At 41.3% G+C, this 22,599-nt stretch overlaps 1 protein-coding gene across 1 annotated transcript in view; it reads left to right on the forward strand.

The window, feature by feature from the left end:
• Positions 1 to 22,599, forward strand: part of LOC122939842 (alpha-2-macroglobulin-like protein 1) — a 128,320-nt gene that overhangs the window by 23,042 nt on the left and 82,679 nt on the right. The window contains exons 5-10 of the mRNA XM_044296032.1: positions 1,120 to 1,140; positions 1,487 to 1,643; positions 2,761 to 2,845; positions 6,784 to 6,922; positions 11,416 to 11,533; positions 11,843 to 11,949. Coding sequence (XP_044151967.1) covers positions 1,120 to 1,140; positions 1,487 to 1,643; positions 2,761 to 2,845; positions 6,784 to 6,922; positions 11,416 to 11,533; positions 11,843 to 11,949 — 627 coding nt within the window. The remainder of the gene's footprint in view (positions 1 to 1,119; positions 1,141 to 1,486; positions 1,644 to 2,760; positions 2,846 to 6,783; positions 6,923 to 11,415; positions 11,534 to 11,842; positions 11,950 to 22,599) is intronic.

The raw sequence follows: 22,599 nt of genomic DNA on the forward strand, positions 1-22,599 counted from the left end.
CGTTCCGCAAATCCGTGTTTTGCAGATCTGCAAAACACTACGGTAGTGAGAATGTAGCCTTAACAATGCAAAATCTGTAACAGGACTCTAGCTAGCATGTGCTATTTATAATGCTAGTATGTGTTTTGTGGCAGAGAGGACTTTGTGCCGTCCTTATGAGGCCCGATGTGACTATTAACTCTGTACCCCCTAGAGTTACACTACACACTTTTTAATAAACTTTCTCTCTAAGGGGGATATGCCACATATTCTCTGTTAGTTAAAACCAGATAGTGACACATATTCTTTTTTCTAATTTGTCTTTATTTTCTGACTGTAAATTTTTTATTCTATTTTCTAAATATGATAATAGGGGCGGCCATCTTGCCTGATGTGTTATTAACAGCTTTTATTGATATACTTTACAGCAGTTTATATGGGCCACAGACAAAATTAACTTGTAGGAGAATTTTCTAGGCATGCTCTGTGACCCATGCAGAGGTCATTTTACAGGGATGGAGTAGATAAGCTTTGACAATCTACTGTGAATAGTGCATCTTGTGTTATTTTGTGTTATCCTTATATCTTTGTGTTATATCCTTATATAGAGGTGATATCTGTCATTGTAATCCTGCCTACAATGATAATAATGACGTGGTCTATAACAGGCATCCTCAAACTGCTGCCCTGCAGCTGTTGTAAAACTACAACTCCCACAATGCCCTTGCTGTAGGCTGTTTGGGCATGCTGGGAGTTGTAGTTTTGCAACAGCTGGAGGGCCGCAGTTTGAGGATGCCTGGTCTATAAGATCAAATAGGGCCTATTATTAACCTTACTGGCCAGTGTTTAAACTGCAGAATTTGAGGATTTGTTATTAATATAATTACAAATAAAAAAAACATAAATTATTTAAAAATAATAATAAAATAACTTATGGTATGTGATTTAAACAATAGGTCATTTTCTGATGACAAATTAGCAGAAGAGAGAAACTATTCATATTTTTACTCCTAGTAATTGCTAGTATCTGTATTTATGTTTGCTAAGCTAATGAGCTTCCAATCTGCAATGTTATTTTTATAATAAATAAGAAAATATTAACCAGTCAATTTATTAATCAGTCTATTTTTTCCTTTGCAGTTTCCTTTGATTGAGATAACAGTAAGTATGCAATAAACACTTGCATAGTTATATGTAATATAAGAAGAAAGTGAAAGCCGTGGATATGGGTTTATAACTAGTATTAGTATGTGTACCGCAGGGGGTATATTCCACATCCCCTAAGAGATACTTGCAGCACATAGGCAAGATTATTGGATTGCTTTGGTCTAATTATGGCTTAGGAACATTGTACTAGAGGACATCCAAGTTCCTTTTAAAAATTGGCTGGATATAAAATACACTTTTACTTTACTCTTATATTTTCATGTTTTACTTGCAAACACACATATGTAAATTTTAGATTATTATTCCATAGTAATTTTGTCATTTATTTCATTTCCCATAGGACTCAAACAAACATCGTATAGCCCAGTGGCTGAAGGTGTCTACTTCACATGGATTTGCGAGCTTTAGCTTTCATTTGGCAGATGAGATATCTCATGGAAACTATAAAATTAACTTACCTGGTTTCTGTACGAAAAATTTTAACGTTGAGGAATATGGTAGGTTGTGAAAACATGAGAAAATGAGTAAAGATATTATGTGCAGAAGGTTGTAGAGGCATTTACAGACCCTGTGGATCTGTTAACGGGCTTGTCCCATCTGGAACATTGAGGTCATATCGCTAGGATATGTCCCCAATGTCTGCGGATGCGGGTCCCAGAATGAAGGTGCTGGTCCTTGAAACGGAGCCCTCAAAGTTCCAGAGGGCGCAGCACCCATTCATTTCTATGGGACTGCCAATAATATCCAAGTGCTGTCTCAGCTATTTCGATAAACCCCAGTGAAATGAATGATCTGGTAGCCATGCCGCTCGGCTATTTTCGGCAGTCCCATAGAAATGAATGGAGGGTGAGCCCTCTGGTACTTTTTGGGATCTGTTCTAAGGATAAGTGTGGGTCCCAGAGGTGGGACCCTCATCTATCAGACATTGGGCACATATCCTAGCGATATGACCCCAATGTTCCAGATGGAACAACCCATTTAAATGGACCACATTCTATCTCTGTACACCAGTCCCCAGCCACATATAGGAAAGGTAGTGTCACACATCTACATGGCCTCCATATGAAGACAGCTGAGCCAATGACTACTTTAGGCCACGTTCACACTTCTGGCAGCAGATCCAGCAGGCTGTTTCAGCAGAGAGCAGCATGCTTGATTTTGCCGGATCCGGCGTTGTCTGATTCTATAGTTCACCACCGGATCCCCATTTACTTTAATGAGGTCTGGCAGTGATTCGGCCGCTTTCCAGCATAAAAGCCAGGTTTTGGTCCTGCTGACAGCCTTCATTTGTGCCTGATCAGGCAGCCAGATCAGCTTGCCGCTGCCTTAAACTTTAATTAAGAAAGTTACCTGCATTCATGACCACTGCCCCAACCCCTTCCAGGCTGAATGTCATGACTGAACTCCCATCAGGGTTGATAGAGGCTCCCTAGATCCCAAAATGGTAGAGACCACAGGGCAAGTGCTCATTGTGGCCTCTGCATAATACCGGCCCTAACTGCTCTCACACACATGAAATACAACAAAACCCAGTGGGACAATGTAAAATAGTTTTTTTATTACTTTTATAAAAAATTATATTTAGTAATTATCATACATTTGTATTTCTTTCAGTGCTAAAGAGGTTTGAAGTAATTATTACCTCACCACCCGATGTTACCCTGCTAGACAAGTCATTTCATATGGAAGCCTGTGGCAGGTAAGGGTCCTTTTACATGGGCAGATAAATTGCCTGTACCAAGTGCCAGATGACGATATAGAAAGCCAATTGGAATTAATTCATATATTTCAGTTATGATCCCTTTCTTGTAAATAAGACTTTTCATACGATCATCATCCCCCTCCCCTCATACAGTTTAAATTATTGTTGGGCGCGCGTGCCGTGCTAACATGAGAACATGCACTACTGGCGAACAATAATTTTTATGCCATCATAAAAGATGCGACTGATGACAAACAAGCAAACCTCCCTTTTGTTAATGCTTAACTTGACTCCTCCCAATAACAGGACTAGACACAAAAGGCCCAGATTTGCTAAGCCTGTCGATGGCGTAAACTCAGGTTTTGTTCACACTTCTGTTTTTCACTGATTCTGTTTCTGCGAACAGCATACGCCCCCATTGATTTTAGTCACGCAACATGCAACTCTTTGGTCCATGATGGGGACCAAATAAGCTTATTAAAGCCTAAGGGTCCATAAAAAATCACTTCCGGCGCTTAACCCCTGACACACAGCATCTAAGATTTAGACCACTGAAGAAGGCCGTGAAAGGCCGAAACGTTTGGTCGTTTATCTTCTACCTTCACTGCTGTGAATATTGCACCGGAGCTTTAACCATGTTTAAAAAAATGTGAAAAGATAAAAATGTGAAATTAAAACTTAATAGCAACAAGAAAAACTGTGTGCTGCAACCTCCTTACTATTATAGTGTGACTGAAGAAGTCCTTGCAGGCACCAGTGAACCATACAGGTGTGCGGTACTCCAAAACTCAACACAACATAAAAAATCACTGACTCAGCGAATGGCTAGGAGTGTTGCGATGTCAATCAGCAACTAGCAACTCACTGGATCACTACCATAGTCCCTTGTACCTTAACTACTTCCCGTATAGTGTGTATGCATGGGCATGCTGCTTTAACGCATAAGGCTGTCCGCAAGTTCCATGATTGAAAATGTACATGCTAAATTATGGCTTTCACCACATTTTGTTTACAACTAGTAAGGCCTGACATTTCAATGAATGGGTTATCTGGTTTAGAAAGCCTATTGTCAAGGAACCCATTAGGGCATTCTAAGATATTAGAAAGGAGATCCTTATTCATGACCTCCATTAATTAGCTGGAGCAAAGACTGGCTACAAAGTGTTTCTCTATCTCTTCAGAACATCATTATGTTTATGTATTAGACAAGTAGTGCATGGAATCCAGTAGACAAAATGTCATGCTTTATTGGGAACTTTTGGTAATGATCTCCTGAGATCCCAGCACCCAAGTCCCCTGTGGCCAGTATATACTTTGGTGACCCTTCTAATACAAAGCAATTGTCCAACTGTGGACAAGTCTTAGGCCAATCCATTTGTTGATTTAATCTCTTTCAAGACATTAATAAAAATACAAATAAGTAGAGTACTGCTTATAGCACTGAAACAGACTGTGAGATTACACTCTTTTGGTCCGCCACAGCAATTGTAGAATACAAAAATACATGGATTGCACATCAGCATGGTAAGCATTGATCTATTGCTGCTAAACACAATTTATAGACATGAACATGAGGTTCTTTGTGCAAGTTGTGATCATAATTCACAGGTCCACTCACAGGCACTTCTTGGTGACCTTTTTTGAGTGGGTCCCTATTTGAGGGTCCGAGAAACACAGGCCGTCATGTTTTGCATTTTAAACAAGCAGTATGAAGTTATGCCTTAAAAATGTGCTGCTAAGTATAAGGGGGAGGGAAGGGCAACATTTATGGCCTCTTAGAGGTTAATCAGCCATGTAGAGGAAGAGGAAGAGTGTTAGCAAGGCTCACCAGAGCAAACATTTGTAATGGAGTAGACAATTGGTTCATGACAATACCATGTGAAGAAGTTCATGAAGCAAATTAGTTATTTGCCCTCAAATGCCAAACTCAATAGGTGCTTTTTGAGTCTTTTTTTAAGAGTCCAGTGATGGCATCTATCTTCTTGACCTGGTAATGTATTCCATAGAGTGAGGGCTGCATGAAAGAAGGCTCTGGCTCCAAAAGTTTTGTGGTTGACAAAGGGTATGGACAGTTTGTTTGAGCCTGCTGATCTAAGAGTACCACAAGGAGTGTAGGGCTGCAGTAGCCCTTTTAGGTAGTTGGGGCCTAAGTTATTCATGGCTTTAAAAGTCTTCGAGGATGGGTGTTATGGGAGTATGCCAAGGCTGATTGGTTATTCATCTAGCTGCAGCATTGTGAACTAGCTGGAGCTGATGTATTGCTTTGCCTACTTATAGGTCATAACAGTAGTCCAGTCGCGAGTTTATGAGGGTGTGTACCAGTGTGGATAAATTATCTACTGGAATGAGATGTTTGATTCTTGCAATTTTTCTCAGGTGGAAGTATGAAGATTTAACAATGGCTGATATCTGTTTCCTGAGAGAGAGTCCCCCATCAATAACTACCCACAAATTTAATACATGGTCTGAGCTTTAAAGGGTTGTACTTCCCAGGGATAGAGGTGTTAGATGTGCAAGTCATTCCACTCATCTGGGTGGAGACCGTCGCGCATCCCATATAAAAACTACCTTTACTGCGAAGAAGTAGTTAGTGCACTAGCCGGATAGCAGAAGCGACAGGTGCGTTGAGCAGTTGCAACAGAGCCAGGTTGGCTGCCTGACGCGGGCCTTGTATAGAGAACCCCAATGCTTAGCTGAACACCAGGATGCCAAACCTGGACTTGAGTTGCATTTAACAGAGAGACTAAGATATACAATGAAACAAAGTTTAAGCCAGGCTGTGCTGTTCTTATCCCTCTGTCCTCCAAGTCAGGACCATACCATTCAGTTCACCTTCAAGAAATTGTGATTTTCCAGTAAAATGTTTAAAAGCAGCTGTGCTTGTGCATCATCTGTTCCCGGTACACCACATATCCTTAGTCAAGTTGCAAAGTTTAAACCTTAAGGCCTCTTTCACACTACAGTATATTTTTTTTCGTTTACGGGCTGTTTTTTGCGTTCCATATATATTAATTTCAATGGTTCCGCAAAAAAACACGGAATGAACTACATATGCATTCCATTTCCGTTTTTCTGTTCCGTTGAAAGATAGAACATGTCCTATTATTGCCCACAAATCACGTTCCGTGGCTCCATTCAAGTCAATAAGTCCCAACGAACACATACGGAAATGCATCCGTATGTCTTCCGTATCCGTTCCGTTTTTGCGGAACCATCTATTGAAAATTTTATGCCCAGCCCAATTTCTTCTATGTAATTACTGTATACTGTATATGTCATATGGAAAAACGGAACAGAAACGGAAACACAATAGATACATAAAAACGGAACAACGGATCCGTGAAAAACGGACCGCAAAACACTGAAAAAGCCATACGGTCGTGTGAAAGCCTCATTCACACGTCAGTGTTTTGGTCAGTGATTTCCATCAGTGATTGTTAGCCAAAACCAGGCTTGGACATGAAGTATAAGGGAAAGATCTGCACTGGTTCTGTGTTCAGAGCCGCATCTGGTTTTGGCTCAAAATCACTGATGGAAATCACTGACCAAACACTGATGTCGGAATGAGGCATTACCCCTACACTAATTTGGCTTTACACCACACCGCAATCTCCACCACAAAACAGTACCTGCAGGGGGAAACCCAGATGCTCAACAGCACCCCTTGACCCTTGACTACACAATCTCACGGGCACGATACAAAAGCAACAACAGCCACCATGCAGCACTGCACAATGTGAACAGATTGCATTAGTTTACCTTTCCACTTCAGTCTCAGAAAGTAAACTAGGACCAGGCAGGCATTTACTCTTTTGAAGCTTAGTTAAATGAGTGGAGTACTTGGCACCATAAAAAAAAAAAAGTAGAACTGTAGAGGCATGCATTGCGTATCCACATGCCATGCATTAATTTTGCCTTCTGTCTTAACTTTCCAGATACACTTATGGAAAGCCAGTACAGGGATCGATTGACCTTAATATCTGTCTTAAGCAAAAAGCTTACTATAGCTTTGTCCAAGAAACCAGCGGTGAAAGTGAAGAAGGAGAAAACTGTATAAACGTAAAGAATGCGAAGGTAAGAAGAGATTTCTTAAAGGAACAACACTATCCATTTGCTTTTCTGCATTTTGTGCCTTTCAATACGTGTCACTTTGTGCTTGCAATAGGTAAATATTAATTTATCAGCAGGATCATATTGTATGTTTACTTTGAGTTTGGCTACCTTCACAAAAAATTTGAGTTTCAAAGCGATGCAGAGGTTGAAGGCACACTCAGCAGCTGGAGCCTTAAAACAGGTCCTTCTGTCCCATATGAAGAGTAAAGTTAATAAATGACTAGTGTTGGGCGTGAATATTCGAATTACAAACTTAATCGTGAATATCGCCACTTCGAGAATTCGTGAAGATTTAGAATATAGTGCTATATATTCGTATTTGCAAATATTCTAGATTTTTTTTCATCAGTAATCTTCTGCTTCTTGCTTGTGGGCCAATGAGAAGGCAGCAATGTCTTTGTCTGAGCTTAGCAACATCCCTAGCAACCAATAGGAAAGTTGCCTACCCCTTACTATATAAGAACCTCCCAAGCAGCCATTTTTTGCAGTTTTTTGCAGTTCTGAGAGAGACAGCAGTGTCATTGCTGTGCTCTGTGCTTTGCTGTGTCATTACATTAGATAGTTAGTTAGCTCATATATATAATACAGATAGTTAGTGGGAGATAGTCAGTGTAGGTTAGATAGTGATATAGTGTAGCTGATAGGTTCTGCTGTCCATACATACATGCTACAGACATAGGGCTGTGATGTCACAAGTTCCCAACTATACTTAGTGCACCAATCAGTAATAATGTAGTTAGACCTGCTAAAATGTGAAGCTGCACGTATTGTGCCAAAATATGCGCATCATTAATTGCCGATTTGTGCAATCGCAAATATATTGGAGCCCTCTATCTGCATATAAAGCTATTGTAATGTTCTGCAGTGCCAACCATTTTCTCCATTCTCAGGAAACTTCTAGCAGCTTGAAAAATGTAGCAAAAGTGACCCACGCCTGTATTGCGCGCGTAATACGCGCATATTACATTGCCGGTTTCCGCAATCAAGAAAATATTTGTGAATTATCGCAAATTCGAATATTGCCTCTGTCACTATAAATGACATATGTGGTAGTTTGGTGGCCCTGTTTCAGTTCCTGAATTAGAGCCAACAAGCTTCAAGCTACAGTCATGTGAAAAAATTAGGACACCCTTTGAAAGCATGTGGTTTTTTGTAACATTTTTAATAAAAGGTTATTTCATCTCCGTTTCAACAATACAGAGAGATTAAAGTAATCCAACTAAACAAAGAAAACTGAAGAAAAGTATTTTCCAGATCTTCTGTAAATGTCATTCTACAAAAATGCCTATTCTAACTGAGGAAAAAGATAGGACACCCTCACATGTATTCCCTCTTAAATTGGCTCAGATCTCACACAGGTATATCACACCAGGTGCACATAATTAGTAGATCGTTACTCTGCATGTTGAATGAGGCTTGCCCTATTTAAACCTCAGACATTTAGTTTGGTGTGCTCCTGACTGTTGAAGTGAGAGTGAGCACCATGGTGAGAGCAAAAGAGCTGTCAGAGGACTTCAGAAAAAAGATTGTAGCAGCCTATGAGTCTGGGAAGGGATTTAAAAAGATCTCAAAAGATTTTGAAATCAGCCATTCCACTGTCCGGAAGATAGTCTACAAGTGGAGGGCTTTCAAAACAACTGCCAACATGCCCAGGACTGGTCGCCCCAGCAAGTTCACCCCAAGAGCAGACCGCAAGATGCTAAAAGAGGTCTCCAAAAACCCTAAAGTGTCATCTCGAGAACTACAGCAGGCTCTGGCTACTGTTGATGTAGAAGTACATGCCTCTACAATCAGAAAGAGACTGTACAAGTTTAACTTGCATGGGAGGTGTGCAAGGAGGAAACCTTTGCTTTCCAAGAGAAACATCGAGGCCAGACTGACATTTGCCAGAGATAAAGTTGACAAAGACCAGGACTTCTGGAATAATGTTCTTTGGACAGATGAGTCCAAAATTGAATTATTTGGACACAACAGCAGAGGACATGTTTGGCGTAAACCAAACACAGCATTCCAAGAAAAGAACCTCATACCAACTGTGAAGCATGGAGGTGGAAGTGTCATGGTTTGGGGCTGCTTTGCTGCAGCAGGACCTGGTCAGCTCACCATCATAGAATCCACGATGAATTCTACTGTGTATCAGAAGGTGCTTGAAGAACATGTGAGACCATCAGTTAGAAAATTAAAGCTGAAGCGGAACTGGACCATGCAACATGACAATGACCCAAAACATACTAGTAAATCAACCAAAGATTGGCTGAAAAAGAAGAAATGGAGAGTCCTGGAATGGCCAAGTCAAAGTCCAGATTTGAATCCCATTGAGATGCTGTGGGGTGACTTGAAAAGGGCTGTACGTGCAAGAAACCCCTCAAACATCTCACAGCTGAAAAAGTTCTGCATTGAGGAGTGGGGTAAAATTTCCTCAGACCGATGTCGAAGACTGGTAGATGGCTACAAGAACCGTCTCACTGCAGTTATTTCAGCCAAAGGAGGTAACACTCGCTATTAGGGGCAAGGGTGTCCTATCTTTTTCCTCAGTTAGAATAGGCATTTTTGTAGAATGACATTTACAGAAGATCTTGAAAAGACTTTTCTTCAGTTTTCTTTGTTTAGTCGGATTACTTTAATCTCTCTGTATTGTTGAAACGGAGATGAAATAACCTTTTATTAAAAATGTTACAAAAAACCACATGCTTTCAAAGGGTGTCCTAATTTTTTCACATGACTGTATACCTTTGCAGTTACTAATCTTTTGTTGAATTTTGTGCCAGAGGTCTCATTCCCACAAATCCTTGTGGTATTGGCAACCCTGGCAGGCGGGCTCACTGAAAAGGGATAAGCCGCAGTTGGTTCTGAGCTGCCGGAATACAAAAAACTGGGACTTATAGGTGAAGGAGCGGTGGTAGCTATTACTGTAACACTGATATTACTGTAACACTGATTCTGCATTTCTAGAAAATGTGGAAGGATGTTTGCTGAAAAAATTAAAGGCGTTGTCTAGGGATTTTAAGTGATGGCCTATGCCCATATAATCGGCAGGGTGTGACACCCCCATACTTCCACTGATCAGTTGGTTTGTGTAGCTCCATCAACGGAAGTCAGCACTGGAAGTACACAGCACCATCAACAGTGTAGTGGCTTCTACAAAGCTTCTACCATTGAAGTTGAACAAGCTACTTCCACTACAATGTCAAAAATGATGTGTAGGCCCTTGGTGCAAATGCTACCTCTGCACTATTTATATCTACACCTTTAGACATTAAAGGTGTAGATATATAGAACTATAATATAAACATTTAGTAGATCTAACATTTTTACAAATGAATAATAATACTAGAATTTACACCCTTCAGAGGTCAGTCCGCTGTTCACTTTTACTTCAACAAAGAGACGTAATGTGAAACTTAAGGGTGCTAATACAACAGAGCCCCCACTTAACATGTTCCAGTTATAGTAATAGCATCTTCTTCTGGGACCCTCAAGTAACAGGGCCTGCTTGTGACTGTGCGCCTGACAATAGTAACACAGTATAATGTATGGTGGGTACGTGTTCTAGTGTAAAGCTTTTAGGGAACATAGGATGTACACATATCCCTAAGTAGTAGTCCAACTATAAGTAGTACTATTAATACTGTTTTGTCTACATCAAGGCTACTGTTTTGTGTTTTCTAAAAGGTCTGTGAAAATGTTAACCACAAATAATACTAGACTACTCTATTGCTGATACAGTTTGATGGTCCTGGGCCACATACATAATCTGTTTCTATGTGCGATTTATAATACTGGTGTGTAAGAAACCAGTGAGTGACAAGTATGGCTACCCACTCAAGGAAAGAAACAGGCAGGCACATTTGATACTTGAGGAACAGTGGTTCTTAGTTTTAACAGGGATGGTGGTTACAGCAGTCAGACGAAAGACAACCGGCTCAGTGGTTATGATTTATGAAAAGTTTCTTCAGAGGCAACAGGCTTAAAAGTACACAGACTTTTTGGTGGCAACCAACTTGGAGGTACAAAACCTCTTTGATGGTGCTGGCTTACTTTTCTTAGGCATTGCACCCTTTTTAGGTCTTGACACACTTATATAGTACACACTTCATCCCTGTATCATAGAGAAGGCAGAGAACAGCGGGGGAGGCATTGCCACTCAGCACCTATTATAATGAAATGTTTCCGCATTCCAAGGGCAAGGATACAATTGAAACTAGGGGGGAATCCAGGTCAGAGAACCAGGAAGAACTGGCTTAAGAAAATGCGCTTTAAACATTATGCGATATTGCAGGCATGGCCAACCTGCGGCTTTCCAGCTGTTGTAAAACTACAACTCCAACCATGCCCTGCTGTAGGCTGATAGCTGTAGGTAGTCTGAGCATGCTGGGAGTTGTAGTTGCAACATCTGGAGAGCCTCAGGTTGGCTATCGCTGCTATATAGTATTACTTTGTTGTATTTTTTGTAGATGGATTCCAATGGATGCCTATCGAAAGACATCAGCCTTGAACGATTCAACGTCATCTCGAAGTCAGATCAACGTCAGATTTTATTAATTAAATCATCAGTAACAGAAGATCTGACAGGTAAGAATTTCTGATGATACCGGATCCATCTGCTCTTGTCCTTCTTTTCTATGAGGTTAGGGCAACACCACAACCTTAGATGCGCAGCTGTTGATTTGCACAACAGTTGTATAACTGGGGCGCCCATGGGTTTGAATGGTTGCTTTACATATACAACTTAATGCTTCATCTACAAGGAGTGGCAAAGCAGTTGCATCTTCACTGAAACGTAGGTGTAATAGTTAAGAAAAAATTGTTGATGTCATTCCTTTGGAAAATATTGGTTACAATCTAGTCTGGGACTGTTGAATGTTCTGTTCTTTCTTTCAGGTCATATTGAGAAGGCTTCTGCTGATGTTAACATTAACACGCGTAAGACAATTACATTTTTTGAGAAAATGGCGATTTATCAGAAAGACCTTCCATTTCATACCAGGGTACATAATCGTATTAATTTTATCGACTTGTTTTAATAAGTAAGAAAAACATTAATGAAGACTCAATTTTGCACCATTTTCTATAGTAATTAGAGATGAGCGAATAGAAGTTAACGAAGTGGAATTCGATCCGAATTTCCTCACGCTTCGTGGTAACGAATCACATTTTTTCCTAAAATGGCTGCTGCACGTTAGGACATGGAGCAAAGAACTCTGGGAACGAGGGATCACCCGCAATGCCATGCATGCAGCCAATCAGCAGCTGTGATGTCACAGCCCTATAATTAAGCCATCTTGGATTCAGCCATTTACCACTGTGCTTAGTGCAGGGAGAGACGTCAGCAGGCGCTAGTGACAGTGCTAGGAAAGACTTTATTGTGCTGAAAAAACTATTTAAGAGTTCAGGTAAAGATTATTCAAGGGAAAGGATAGGGAGGCATCATCCACACTATAAAAGGAGAATAGGGTGCAATAGGAGAGTGTAGAGCCTGGGTAATAGGAGCCATTCTATTTCACTTTGCTGCACTTATTTTTTTATTTTTTTGGGGGTGTATTATTTTAATTTTACTTTAATACTTTTATTATACAGTATGTCAGACTGACAGGTGACAGGCCCTTCAAAGGGAACGGGCCAAAATGCTTCTGTTGCAGGCAGAGGTAGCAGCAGAAGAAGGGGGGTTGGCAGCAGGAGTCCTGAGCTCCCGATGTAATCTAGCTGTCGTGTCTTGACCAGAAACCCAGCGGTGCTTGAATGGTTGACTCGGTCTTCGACATCATCGCAAGTGACATCAGACACCCCCAGCCAAGAGTCTGTCAGTTCCTTTGACTCGACGCTTAGTTGGCATGGCCCGGGAGCAGACCCTGTGCCCCCAACTGTTCTCAACCTGCCTTGTAATTTTTTGTCCCCTCAGCACGATAAGAATTATATGCCAAAGGCTCGGCTCTACTTTTTAGCAAAGACAAGCTACTAAAGGACAGTCAGAAGCTACTACCCAGCCAAGATCTGGAGGAGATATCCACCGCTTCCTCTGGTAGTAGCAGTGATGATGAGAGTTGCGTGGGAGCAGCTGTTGCGAGTGGTCAGGCTCATGGCCCTGAGACCATTGAGGGGGACATCAGTGACGTGCAGACAGTAGCAGATAATGATGATGTAGCTAATCGGACTTGGGAGCCGGGTAAAGAAGGGGCTTCATTATCATCATCAGGAGAAGAGGGTGGCAGCTTGCGCGTGAGGCAGTGGCTGAGCCAGCAAGGTGGTACAATGGCTGGGAGTCAGCAGAGTGGCAGCAGAGTGGCAGCAGAGGGAGGTCGGGAACCAAACGTGCCCAGGGTAGACCCCCTGCTTTGCAGGAGCCTACCTGCCCGGAAAGTAGCAGTGCAGGGGTTCAGGGAGGCAGCGGTAGCAGGCACTCAGCGCGGAGTGTTGGGGGGAAAATGCCATACTTGGCGGTGTGGCAATTTTTTGTTAGGCCGCTGGAGCAGGTGAACATGGCCATTTGCCGATTTTGTAGGCAGAAGGTGAAGCGTGGCCAGGGTGCCAATGTTGGCACCACGGCCCTGCATCAACATATGCAGCATCACCATAAAGTGGCCTGGGACAACTGTGGCTCCGATGGGGTGGTCCAGCCTGCTGCAGCAACTGCTGCATCACCCAGTGGAATACACCCGATTTCAAGCAGTCAAGGCTCCACTACCTCAGTCGAAGGGAGCTGTCTGTCCTTTTCATCATCTGCTGGTCCTAGTGCTCCTGCTCCTCCTCCTCCTCCTCATCGTCAGTCGTTCTGTCAGCAATTGATCACTGAAGCGATTGCCAAGAGACAACAGTATGCGTGCACTCATCCAACAGAGCAGAAGCTTATTGTGCTCCTGGCCAAGTTGCTGGAGCTGCAGTCCCTCCCTTTCCAATTGGTGGACTCTGCAACTTTCAGAGAACTGATGGCTTGTGACGAGCCCAGGTGGAGAGTTAAAAGCCGTCATTTCTTTGCGAAAAAGGCAGTACCAGCCCTGCACACATATGTAGAACAGAAGGTGGGCCAGTCCTTGAGCCGGTCAGTGTCTGCCAAAATACACGGCAGCGCCGAAGTGTGGAGCTGTAACTACGGTCAAGAAAAATATATGTCCTTTACGGCCCACTGGGTAAATGTGGTTCCTGCCCTGCCACACCAGCATCTTGGCAAGGTGACGCCGCTTTCGCCTCCACGTTCTCACGCCTTTGGTCCTGCGACAATGTCCGCCTCTGCCTCCTCATCCTCCACCGTGTCCTCAGCCTCCACTGTAGGGACAATTCTCTGTGCCCCTCCAGCATACCACATGTGCAGGGCATGGCGGTGTCATGCTATTCTGCACCTAATTTGCCTGGGCGAATGGAGACACACAGGGGAGGAAATGATCCACGTCCTTCATCAAGAAATTGAATCCTGGCTTTCTCAACTCAAAATCGGAACCATGGTGACCGACAACGGGAAGAACATGGTCTGGCACTGCGTCAAGGAGGGCTGAGCAATGCGCCCTGCATGGCACACGTGTTCAATCTGGTTGTAAAGCGGTTCCTGAAGTCTTTACCCCATCTGCAAGGCATTCTAAAAAATTGCCAGGAAACTTTGCATGCACTTTAGCCACTCATACACTGCGAAACACACCCTTCTTGAGCTGCAGCGGCAGAACTGCATCCCCCAACATAGGCTGATATGCGACGTTTCCACCCATTGGAATTCCACCCTCCATATGTTGGACTGACTATAGGAACAGAGAAAGGCTATAAACAATTTCTTGCTGATACAGGCGGACAGAGGTACTCCCCTGTGAAACTTCGATGTTATCCAGTAGCAGCTCATGCGTGACACCTGGCATTTGCTCGGGCCCTTTGAGGAAGCCACGTTATTTGTCAGCCACTGATTCATGTCCTGGAACAGATGCTGCTAAATCTGGCTGGGGACAGGCGATGTGATGACTACCTCTCATGGCCATATGAGCCCTGTGGGGGCTGAACTAGAGGAAGAGGAGGAGGATATTCGAGCACAAGCAATGCTTAGAGAAATGGGTGTTTTTTTCTACACAGGTGACAGGAGAGAAGCAGCAGGAGCAGCTGGAGAAGCTACAGAGCAATGAGGAAGACGAGTCAGATGACCCAGACACACCATGGCTGTATGCAGTGGAAATGGAGGCAGGCAGTGCTTCTGAGTCACTTGCGCAAATAGCCTGATGCATGCTCACTTGCTTGCGTAGTGACAGCCAAATTGTCACCATTCGGCAGAGGGATGATCTCCACCATGTTAGACCCTTGCTACCAGTCCAAAATGAGGACTTTTTTTACACCTGCTGAGAGGGAGGACAAACTGAACTACTATCGAGACATCATATGTAGTCCGTTGGCCGCTGCCTATGTGCGCCATCGCCCATCCTCACGCAGGTCTTACTGGGAGGCCCTCTGCGCTCATATTCCACTGCCAGGGCTGCTGTGGGGGCATTTATCAGCAGCAACTTAAGTCTAGAGTCGCTAATGAGAAGTTTTCTTCACCCAACTACTGAAGAAACTACTCACCTGCAGCAGCAGGTAGACATAGAGCAGAACCTGAACCAGCAGGTTGTGGCATACTTGGAGTGCACCCTGCCACCCCACGTCAAAGATCCTCTGGACTACTGGGCAGCCAAACTCGATTTGTGGCTGCAACTGGCTGAGTTTGCCCTGGACAAGCCTTCCTGCCCAGCCAGCAGTGTGGCATCAAAGCGGGTGTTTATTGTGGCGAGAAAGAGAACTCGCCTGTCCACCCAAAATGTGGAGAAACTGACCTTTGTGAAGATGAATCAGGCATGGATCAGCCAGGATTTCCACACACCAGTGCCTGATGCATCAGACTAGATCATCTATTGTGCCACACCTAAACTGTGTCAAAGGAGACCTGTTTCTTCTGACTACCTGCTTCAGCGACTATTCTGATGCTCTTATGTGGCTAAGATTCACTAGCGCTTATATCTTCTACTATTCTCTTACTGTCGCTGCGGTACCACTCCTACTGCAGAAAATAAACCGACAAAATAGATAATTAATGGTGCCGGGCGACTTACACCCCACACCTTAACCAGTGTAGCAGTAAGGGGTATCTGGGCAGATTACAACATATAATCAAGTGTATATTGTCTTTATATATACCGTATATACTCGAGTATAAGCCGACCCGAATATAAGCCGAGGCCCCTAATTTTATCCCCAAAAAATGGGAAAAATTATTGACTCGAGTATAAGACTAGGGTGGAAAATGCAGCAGCTACTGGTAAATTTAAAAAATAAAAATAGATACCGTACCAATAAAATTACATTAATTGAGGCATCAGTAATTGCGAATATTCAATTTTTTTATGCAAAAATTTGAATGCGATTTTTTTTGCAAATTTTCGCAATCAAGAAAACCCTCCCTACTTCATACTTGGCATGGGATGGGGGGCTGTCCAGGGGGAGGGGAGGCTGTGCAGGGGCCGGTACTTACTGCCGGTGTAAATCTCGCGGTCTGCTCCCAGTGTAAATCTCGCGGCCCGCGTGTCTCGCGAGATTTACACTGGGAGCTTAACAGAGGTGCCGCGCGGACGTGCTGGGAGCTGACCGGAGCAGCTGTAAAGGTAAGTAACAGCTTCTCCGGCCCCCAACATGTCATTGTTTGTATTATGGCAATGTAAGTTGCCATAATACAGACCTAGACTCGAGTATAAGACGAGGGGGCTTTTTGAGCACAAAAATATGTGCCAAAAAACTCGTCTTATACTCGAGTATATACCTTGTGGCGTGCTGCTGTACTTCACTGTCCCTTATTGCTTTTCCCCTTAGCAGAACACTAGTGGTTGGGGTAGGGTGGAGATTCCTATATTCTATTGAGGGAAAGCGTGCCAGTGGCACTGCTCTATCTAACTCGTGAGACTCACCCTCAGCCTGAGCGCTCAGTGACTTTACTGTTTAAGTACGGGTACCTAGGAGTGTCTAACTTTCTCCAAAATGTTTCGGCTAGATCCCTATCCTTCGTCAGGGATGTAGGTCAGCTCTCCTAATATGGCTTATATAGGCGTCTCCCTTCCTACCTCCTTCCTCATTTTGTTTTTAACCCTCCATCTGCTGCTTTCCCATGCTTCTATTTTACTTCACTCAAATGCAAATAGTTCAATTTCAGAATTTAACCCTACTGTTACTGGTGTATTCATGTTAAAAATCCAGCATGTTTCAGCTTTAGATTTTTTTTTTAATATAATCTCCTCCCCTCTTATCTCCTTTTATTATATCAAGTCCACTAAACTGCGTACCCAAACTCATGCCTCCATGTTTCTCCTTATAGTGCCGGGATAATGGATGGCCCTCATATTTTCTTTGGATGTTGTAGATATGTTCCCCTATTCTTTTAGTCAGTGTTCTTTTTGTACGTCCTATATAGATTTTCTTGCATGGGCAGGTTAGTGAATAAATCTCTCTCCGGCTATTACATATGATATGGCCTCTTATATCTTGTGTGAATGTACCATCTATATTTGTTATTTGTACTTTTGCTCCAGACTTTTTAGTGATTTTTAATCTTTTACACACTGCACATATTCCACGTGGAGAAAACCCTCATAAAGGTTATTTTTTTCTAGGGTTATTAACCTGTATGTTTATGCATTTATTTGTTGGTGCCACCATATTTCCCACATTTTTAGCTTTTTTGTATACAAATCTTGGTGTATCTGGAATATGTTCACCTATTATTTTACCTTCTTTCAGGATATTCCAGTGCTTTTTAATAATCATATTCATTCTTCTGCCCCCCCCCCCCCCCCGATGAAAATCACATTATCAATAAAATGTTTAAAGAGGACGAGATTCTCCCGGAGCTCACCATCGGGATGGATAACATCATGCTCCCATTGTCCCACGTATAAATTAGCAAAACCCTGGTGCGAATCTCGTCCCCATCGCAGTACCGCATTTCTATAAATAAAAACTTTCCTCAAATAAGATATAATTTTTCTGTAAAATAAATAGTGTACACTCCCGTATATACTCACTTTGGTCCCTGGGTAGTTCTCCACTTTCTTCTAGAATTTTTTTTATAAATATATATATATTATATTTTTTATATTTCCCTTTTTTTGCCTTGAAAAAAATCCTGCCTCACTGTCTTTTGTGGCTAAGATTCACTGGCGCTTATATCTTCTACTATTCTCTTACTGTCATATTAGTATGAAACTATTGGTAGAAAATATAAAAAGAAAAATACATCAAAAAGTAGATGAAATAATAAGACAAGAAAAAGACAAGGAAATTCTATCAAGACACTCTACCAAAAAATCTGATAGAGCATGAAGAGTCAATAGTCCCTAATTCATTTCAAACTATAGATGAATTTAAACAAGATGATATTAGTGATATAGGAGATATGTCATCCATTCTTACTGTAACAAATCACTGAATAAAGTGGCCTACATGGGAGGAAATGCTCAAAACCAAATACTGTAGCGTATTTATAACCGGGGGAGCAAAACCTCCACATGAGATCCGCTGCAAACGGCAATCCCCATCAAATAATGCATCCAATGGAGGATGCCGGCAGCAGACCCCATGTGCCACAAAAAAATCCTACACAAGATGGAGTAATGTGTGGATTAGACTATACAAATAAATAAATTATTGCAAAAGGTGCACTGCAATATTTGCAAATGAAAATACAAGACTAAACCCTTACGCTAGATGTTAAAATTAGAGTTTATCCAATATATTCCGTTCAAGAACATATCGAAGCTCACGCACCCATCAAGGTATCTCAGTTAGCGCGGGACCTACTGCTAAACCTACCTATAGTGTGTGAACACTGTCTGATAGGTACTAATGTCCAACTCACAGCCAAACTTCCGACTTCCACAAACCTCTAATGTAAGATCACAAACGCTAGATGCTAAAATGAAAGTTTAGCCAATATATTCCGTTCAAGAACATATCGGAGCCGGCGCATCCCTTCAATGTAATCTTTGCACCTTTTGCAGTGATTTATTCATTCTTACTGTACACAATGATAAATCTGTACATAACGAAGAAGATGAACATATAAATGCAAACTAGAGAGTCCCATTATCTCCGGAAATTATATTACAAAAGAAAAACAGATTTAGCACATTAAGAAGTAACCGTTTCAATGTACTAAATGATTGTAGTGAGGAGAGCATTGAAACTATAACCCAGCAGCAAGACCAAAAACAGAAAAGTAATATAATACAACCATTTTTTCAAAAAAATTAAATTAATACAGGGAATATAACTCAGAAGAATAAAGGACAAAAGAGAAGGGGGATAATATACAGAAAATGAAGGAGAATATCGATAATAATAATAAAAAAGTTGTAGTGAAAAAGACAGTGAGACAGGATTTTTTTCAAGCCAAAAAAAGGAAAATATAAAAGGGGGAGTAGGGGAGGGAAATTTGCCAAAAAGAAAAAATGAAGAAAGAAACAGGTATCAAAATCAGGACAAAAAAATGTATAACCTGACTAAATATGCACTCACAAAATATATTAGAGAAAGGTTTAAAATTCACGCCTACCACATTTTTCAATAAATTCGAGGCATTCATGAAGAAAATTCATGCAAAAGTTAGCATTGAAAAAATATTTAAGGAAGAACAATTATCAAAAAAAGGATAAAAATGATAAAGACACGAAGAAGGAGGAGCCAAATAATTGAGAATAAAATCTAAATATCATCCTGTACAAGAATATTCCCAGCCGTTCAGTACATTTATGAATTTAGTAACAAAAGAGATATGGAATGTAAATATTCCCTATAAAACAAAAAAATCACCATATATGAGTATTATATCCAAATCACAGAAGCGGGCAATGCAAGATAACATCAATAGGCATATAGAGGCATATAAATTATTGGGGGACCTCAAAACATATAGAAAATTGAAAAATGACCCGATAGAAAAATATAAGAGGAAATTAAGAGAGTAAATACTAACAGGGAAAAAACAATGTATAATAAATAAGAAAGAGGCGGAATTTGTGGAAATTAGACATCCAATAATTGCGACCTTTTACCACAACCCCAAGATCCATAAAAATATAATGAAACCATTGAGTAGACCAATTGTGTCAGGCATAGAATGCCTGACTAGTAATCTGTCAAGGTATGAAGATTACCACCTACAACCATGTGCACAAAAATTGCCAACGTATCTAAAAGATACCAATCATATATTACAGATATTAAACGGTATAGGGTGGAATTCACATTACATTAGATGTTAAATCACTCTGTACTGTAATAGAGAACAAAAAAGGACGTGAAGCTGCACACTTTTTTCTAGAAGTAAGTGGAGAATTACCCAGGGTCCAAATTGAGTACATAGGGGTGTGCATGCTATTTATTTTACAGAAAGATTATTTTTTATTTGAAGAAAGGTTTTATTTACAGCAATAGGGTAATACGATGGGGACGGGATTCGCACCGGTGTTCGCTAATTTATACTGTACATGGGACGATGGGAGCATGATGTTATCCATCCCAATGGCGAGCTCTGGTTGAATCTAGTGCCTCTGGAAACTTTTTATTGATGTGATGTTTCCCTGGGGGGGGGGGGGACCAGAATTAATAAGATGTTTTAATGAATTAAATAAAAATGCTTTTTATTTAGAGTTAAAATATGCACGAAAACGTATAAAAAAAAAACACAGGCGCAAACAGTTTTATTTCACGCGAAAGTTTCCATCTCACCCAATGACTAGGTAACACACCTAAAAGCCAGTTTATGAGAATATAAAGGAACTGTGCCAAAATGGAGGAGTACATAAAAGAGGCAGAGGAATTACAACTAAAATTTGAGTTGAAAGGTTATATGAGAGATGAGTCAATCAAACAAAAAACAGCGATAGCCCAACTATATAGGCAGATCTTAATCCATAATAAGAAAAATGAGAGTCGGGGGAGAGAGATAGAGAACAATTCAAAACACCATCTTTTATCATGCAATATAACTGTCAGATTAAGATATTTCAGAACATTATTAAAAAGCACTGGAATATCCTGAAAGAAGGTAAAATAATAGGTGAACATATTCCAGATACATCCAGATTTGTATAAATATGGTGGCACTAACAAATAAATGCATAAACATACAGGTTAATAACCCTAGAAGAAAAACAACCTTTAAGAGGCTATTCTCCATGTGGAATATGTGCAGTGTGTAAAAGATAAAAAAATCACTAAAAAGTCTGGAGCAATAGTACAAATAACAAATATAGATGGTACATTCACACAAGATAAGAGGCCATATCATATGTAATAGCCGGGGAGTGATTTAGTCACTAACCTTCCCATGCAAGAAAATCTATATAGGACGTACAAAAAGAACACTGACTAAAAGAATAGGGGAACATATCTACAACATCCATAGAAAATATGAGGGCCATCCATTATCCCGGCTCTATAAGGAGAAACATGGAGGTATGAGTTTGGGTACGCAGTTTAGTGGACTTGAAATAATAAAAGGAGATAAGAGGGGAGGAGATTATATTAAAAAAATGTCTGCAGACGAAACATGCTGGATTATTAACATGAATACACTAGTACCAGTAGGGTTAAATTCTGAAATTGAACTATTTGCATTTGAGTGAAGTAGAATAAAAGAAAACGAGTATAGTATAGAAAGCAGCAGATGAAGGGTTAAAAACAAAACGAGGAAGGAGGGAGAAAGACGCCTATATAAGCCACACTAGGAGAGCTGACCTACATCCCTGACGAAGGATAGGGATCTATCCGAAACGTGTTGGAGAAAGTTAGACACTCCTAGGTACCCATACTCAAACAGTGACGTCACTGAGCACTCAGGCTGAGCGCGAGTCTCACGAGTTGGATAGAGCAGTGCCACCGGCCGGGAAACGCTCTCCCTTAATAGAATATAGGAATCTCCACCCTACCCCACCCACTAGGGAAACAGCAATAAGGGACAGTGAAGTACAGCAGCACGCCACAAGGTATATATAAAGGCAATATACACTTGATTATATTATCTAAGAGCAACGCCTGTCATCTGCATTTTATACTGACTCACAGTATTATTGCACTACCAAAGCAGACTCCCTATGCGTGTTACTGCGATTTGCCTCCATTAAATTCGGACTGAATCAAATCTTTTTGGGAAATTTGGCGAAACGACCGAATCGCATTTTTGAGAAATTCGCTCATCTCTAATAGTAATTCTTAAATAGTTTTGCAGAGTCCAGACCACTATTTTTTATTTCCCTACTGCCTCCCATTCTCCTGCTGAGTGCAAAGAGCTGGATTGAAACACATTGTCAGGACTGCCAGGCATGCGTACAGGAGGCCTCTCCATTATGTTAGAATGGCAAAGCTGACAGTGGGGCAATAAAAAATAATGATCTGGACTCTTGATCTGTAGAACTATGCATGTATTACTGTAGATAATAGTCCAACAATTGGGATAACATATTCCCTTTAATTTTATTGTGAACTGGCATCACATGTGCCACAATTAATAAGAGAAACATGGTTCTTAATAATTTCGGTAAATCTGTGCAGATCCATGTGCCAGAACTAAAATTTACACCAACAAGGTGAACATTTCTGGTATAATCTATGTATCCAGCTACTTGGCATAAATTATAACAAATGTGCCC

This window comes from Bufo gargarizans, chromosome 6 (genome assembly GCF_014858855.1).
Source record: "Bufo gargarizans isolate SCDJY-AF-19 chromosome 6, ASM1485885v1, whole genome shotgun sequence".
NCBI classification, from domain to species: Eukaryota; Metazoa; Chordata; class Amphibia; order Anura; family Bufonidae; genus Bufo; species Bufo gargarizans.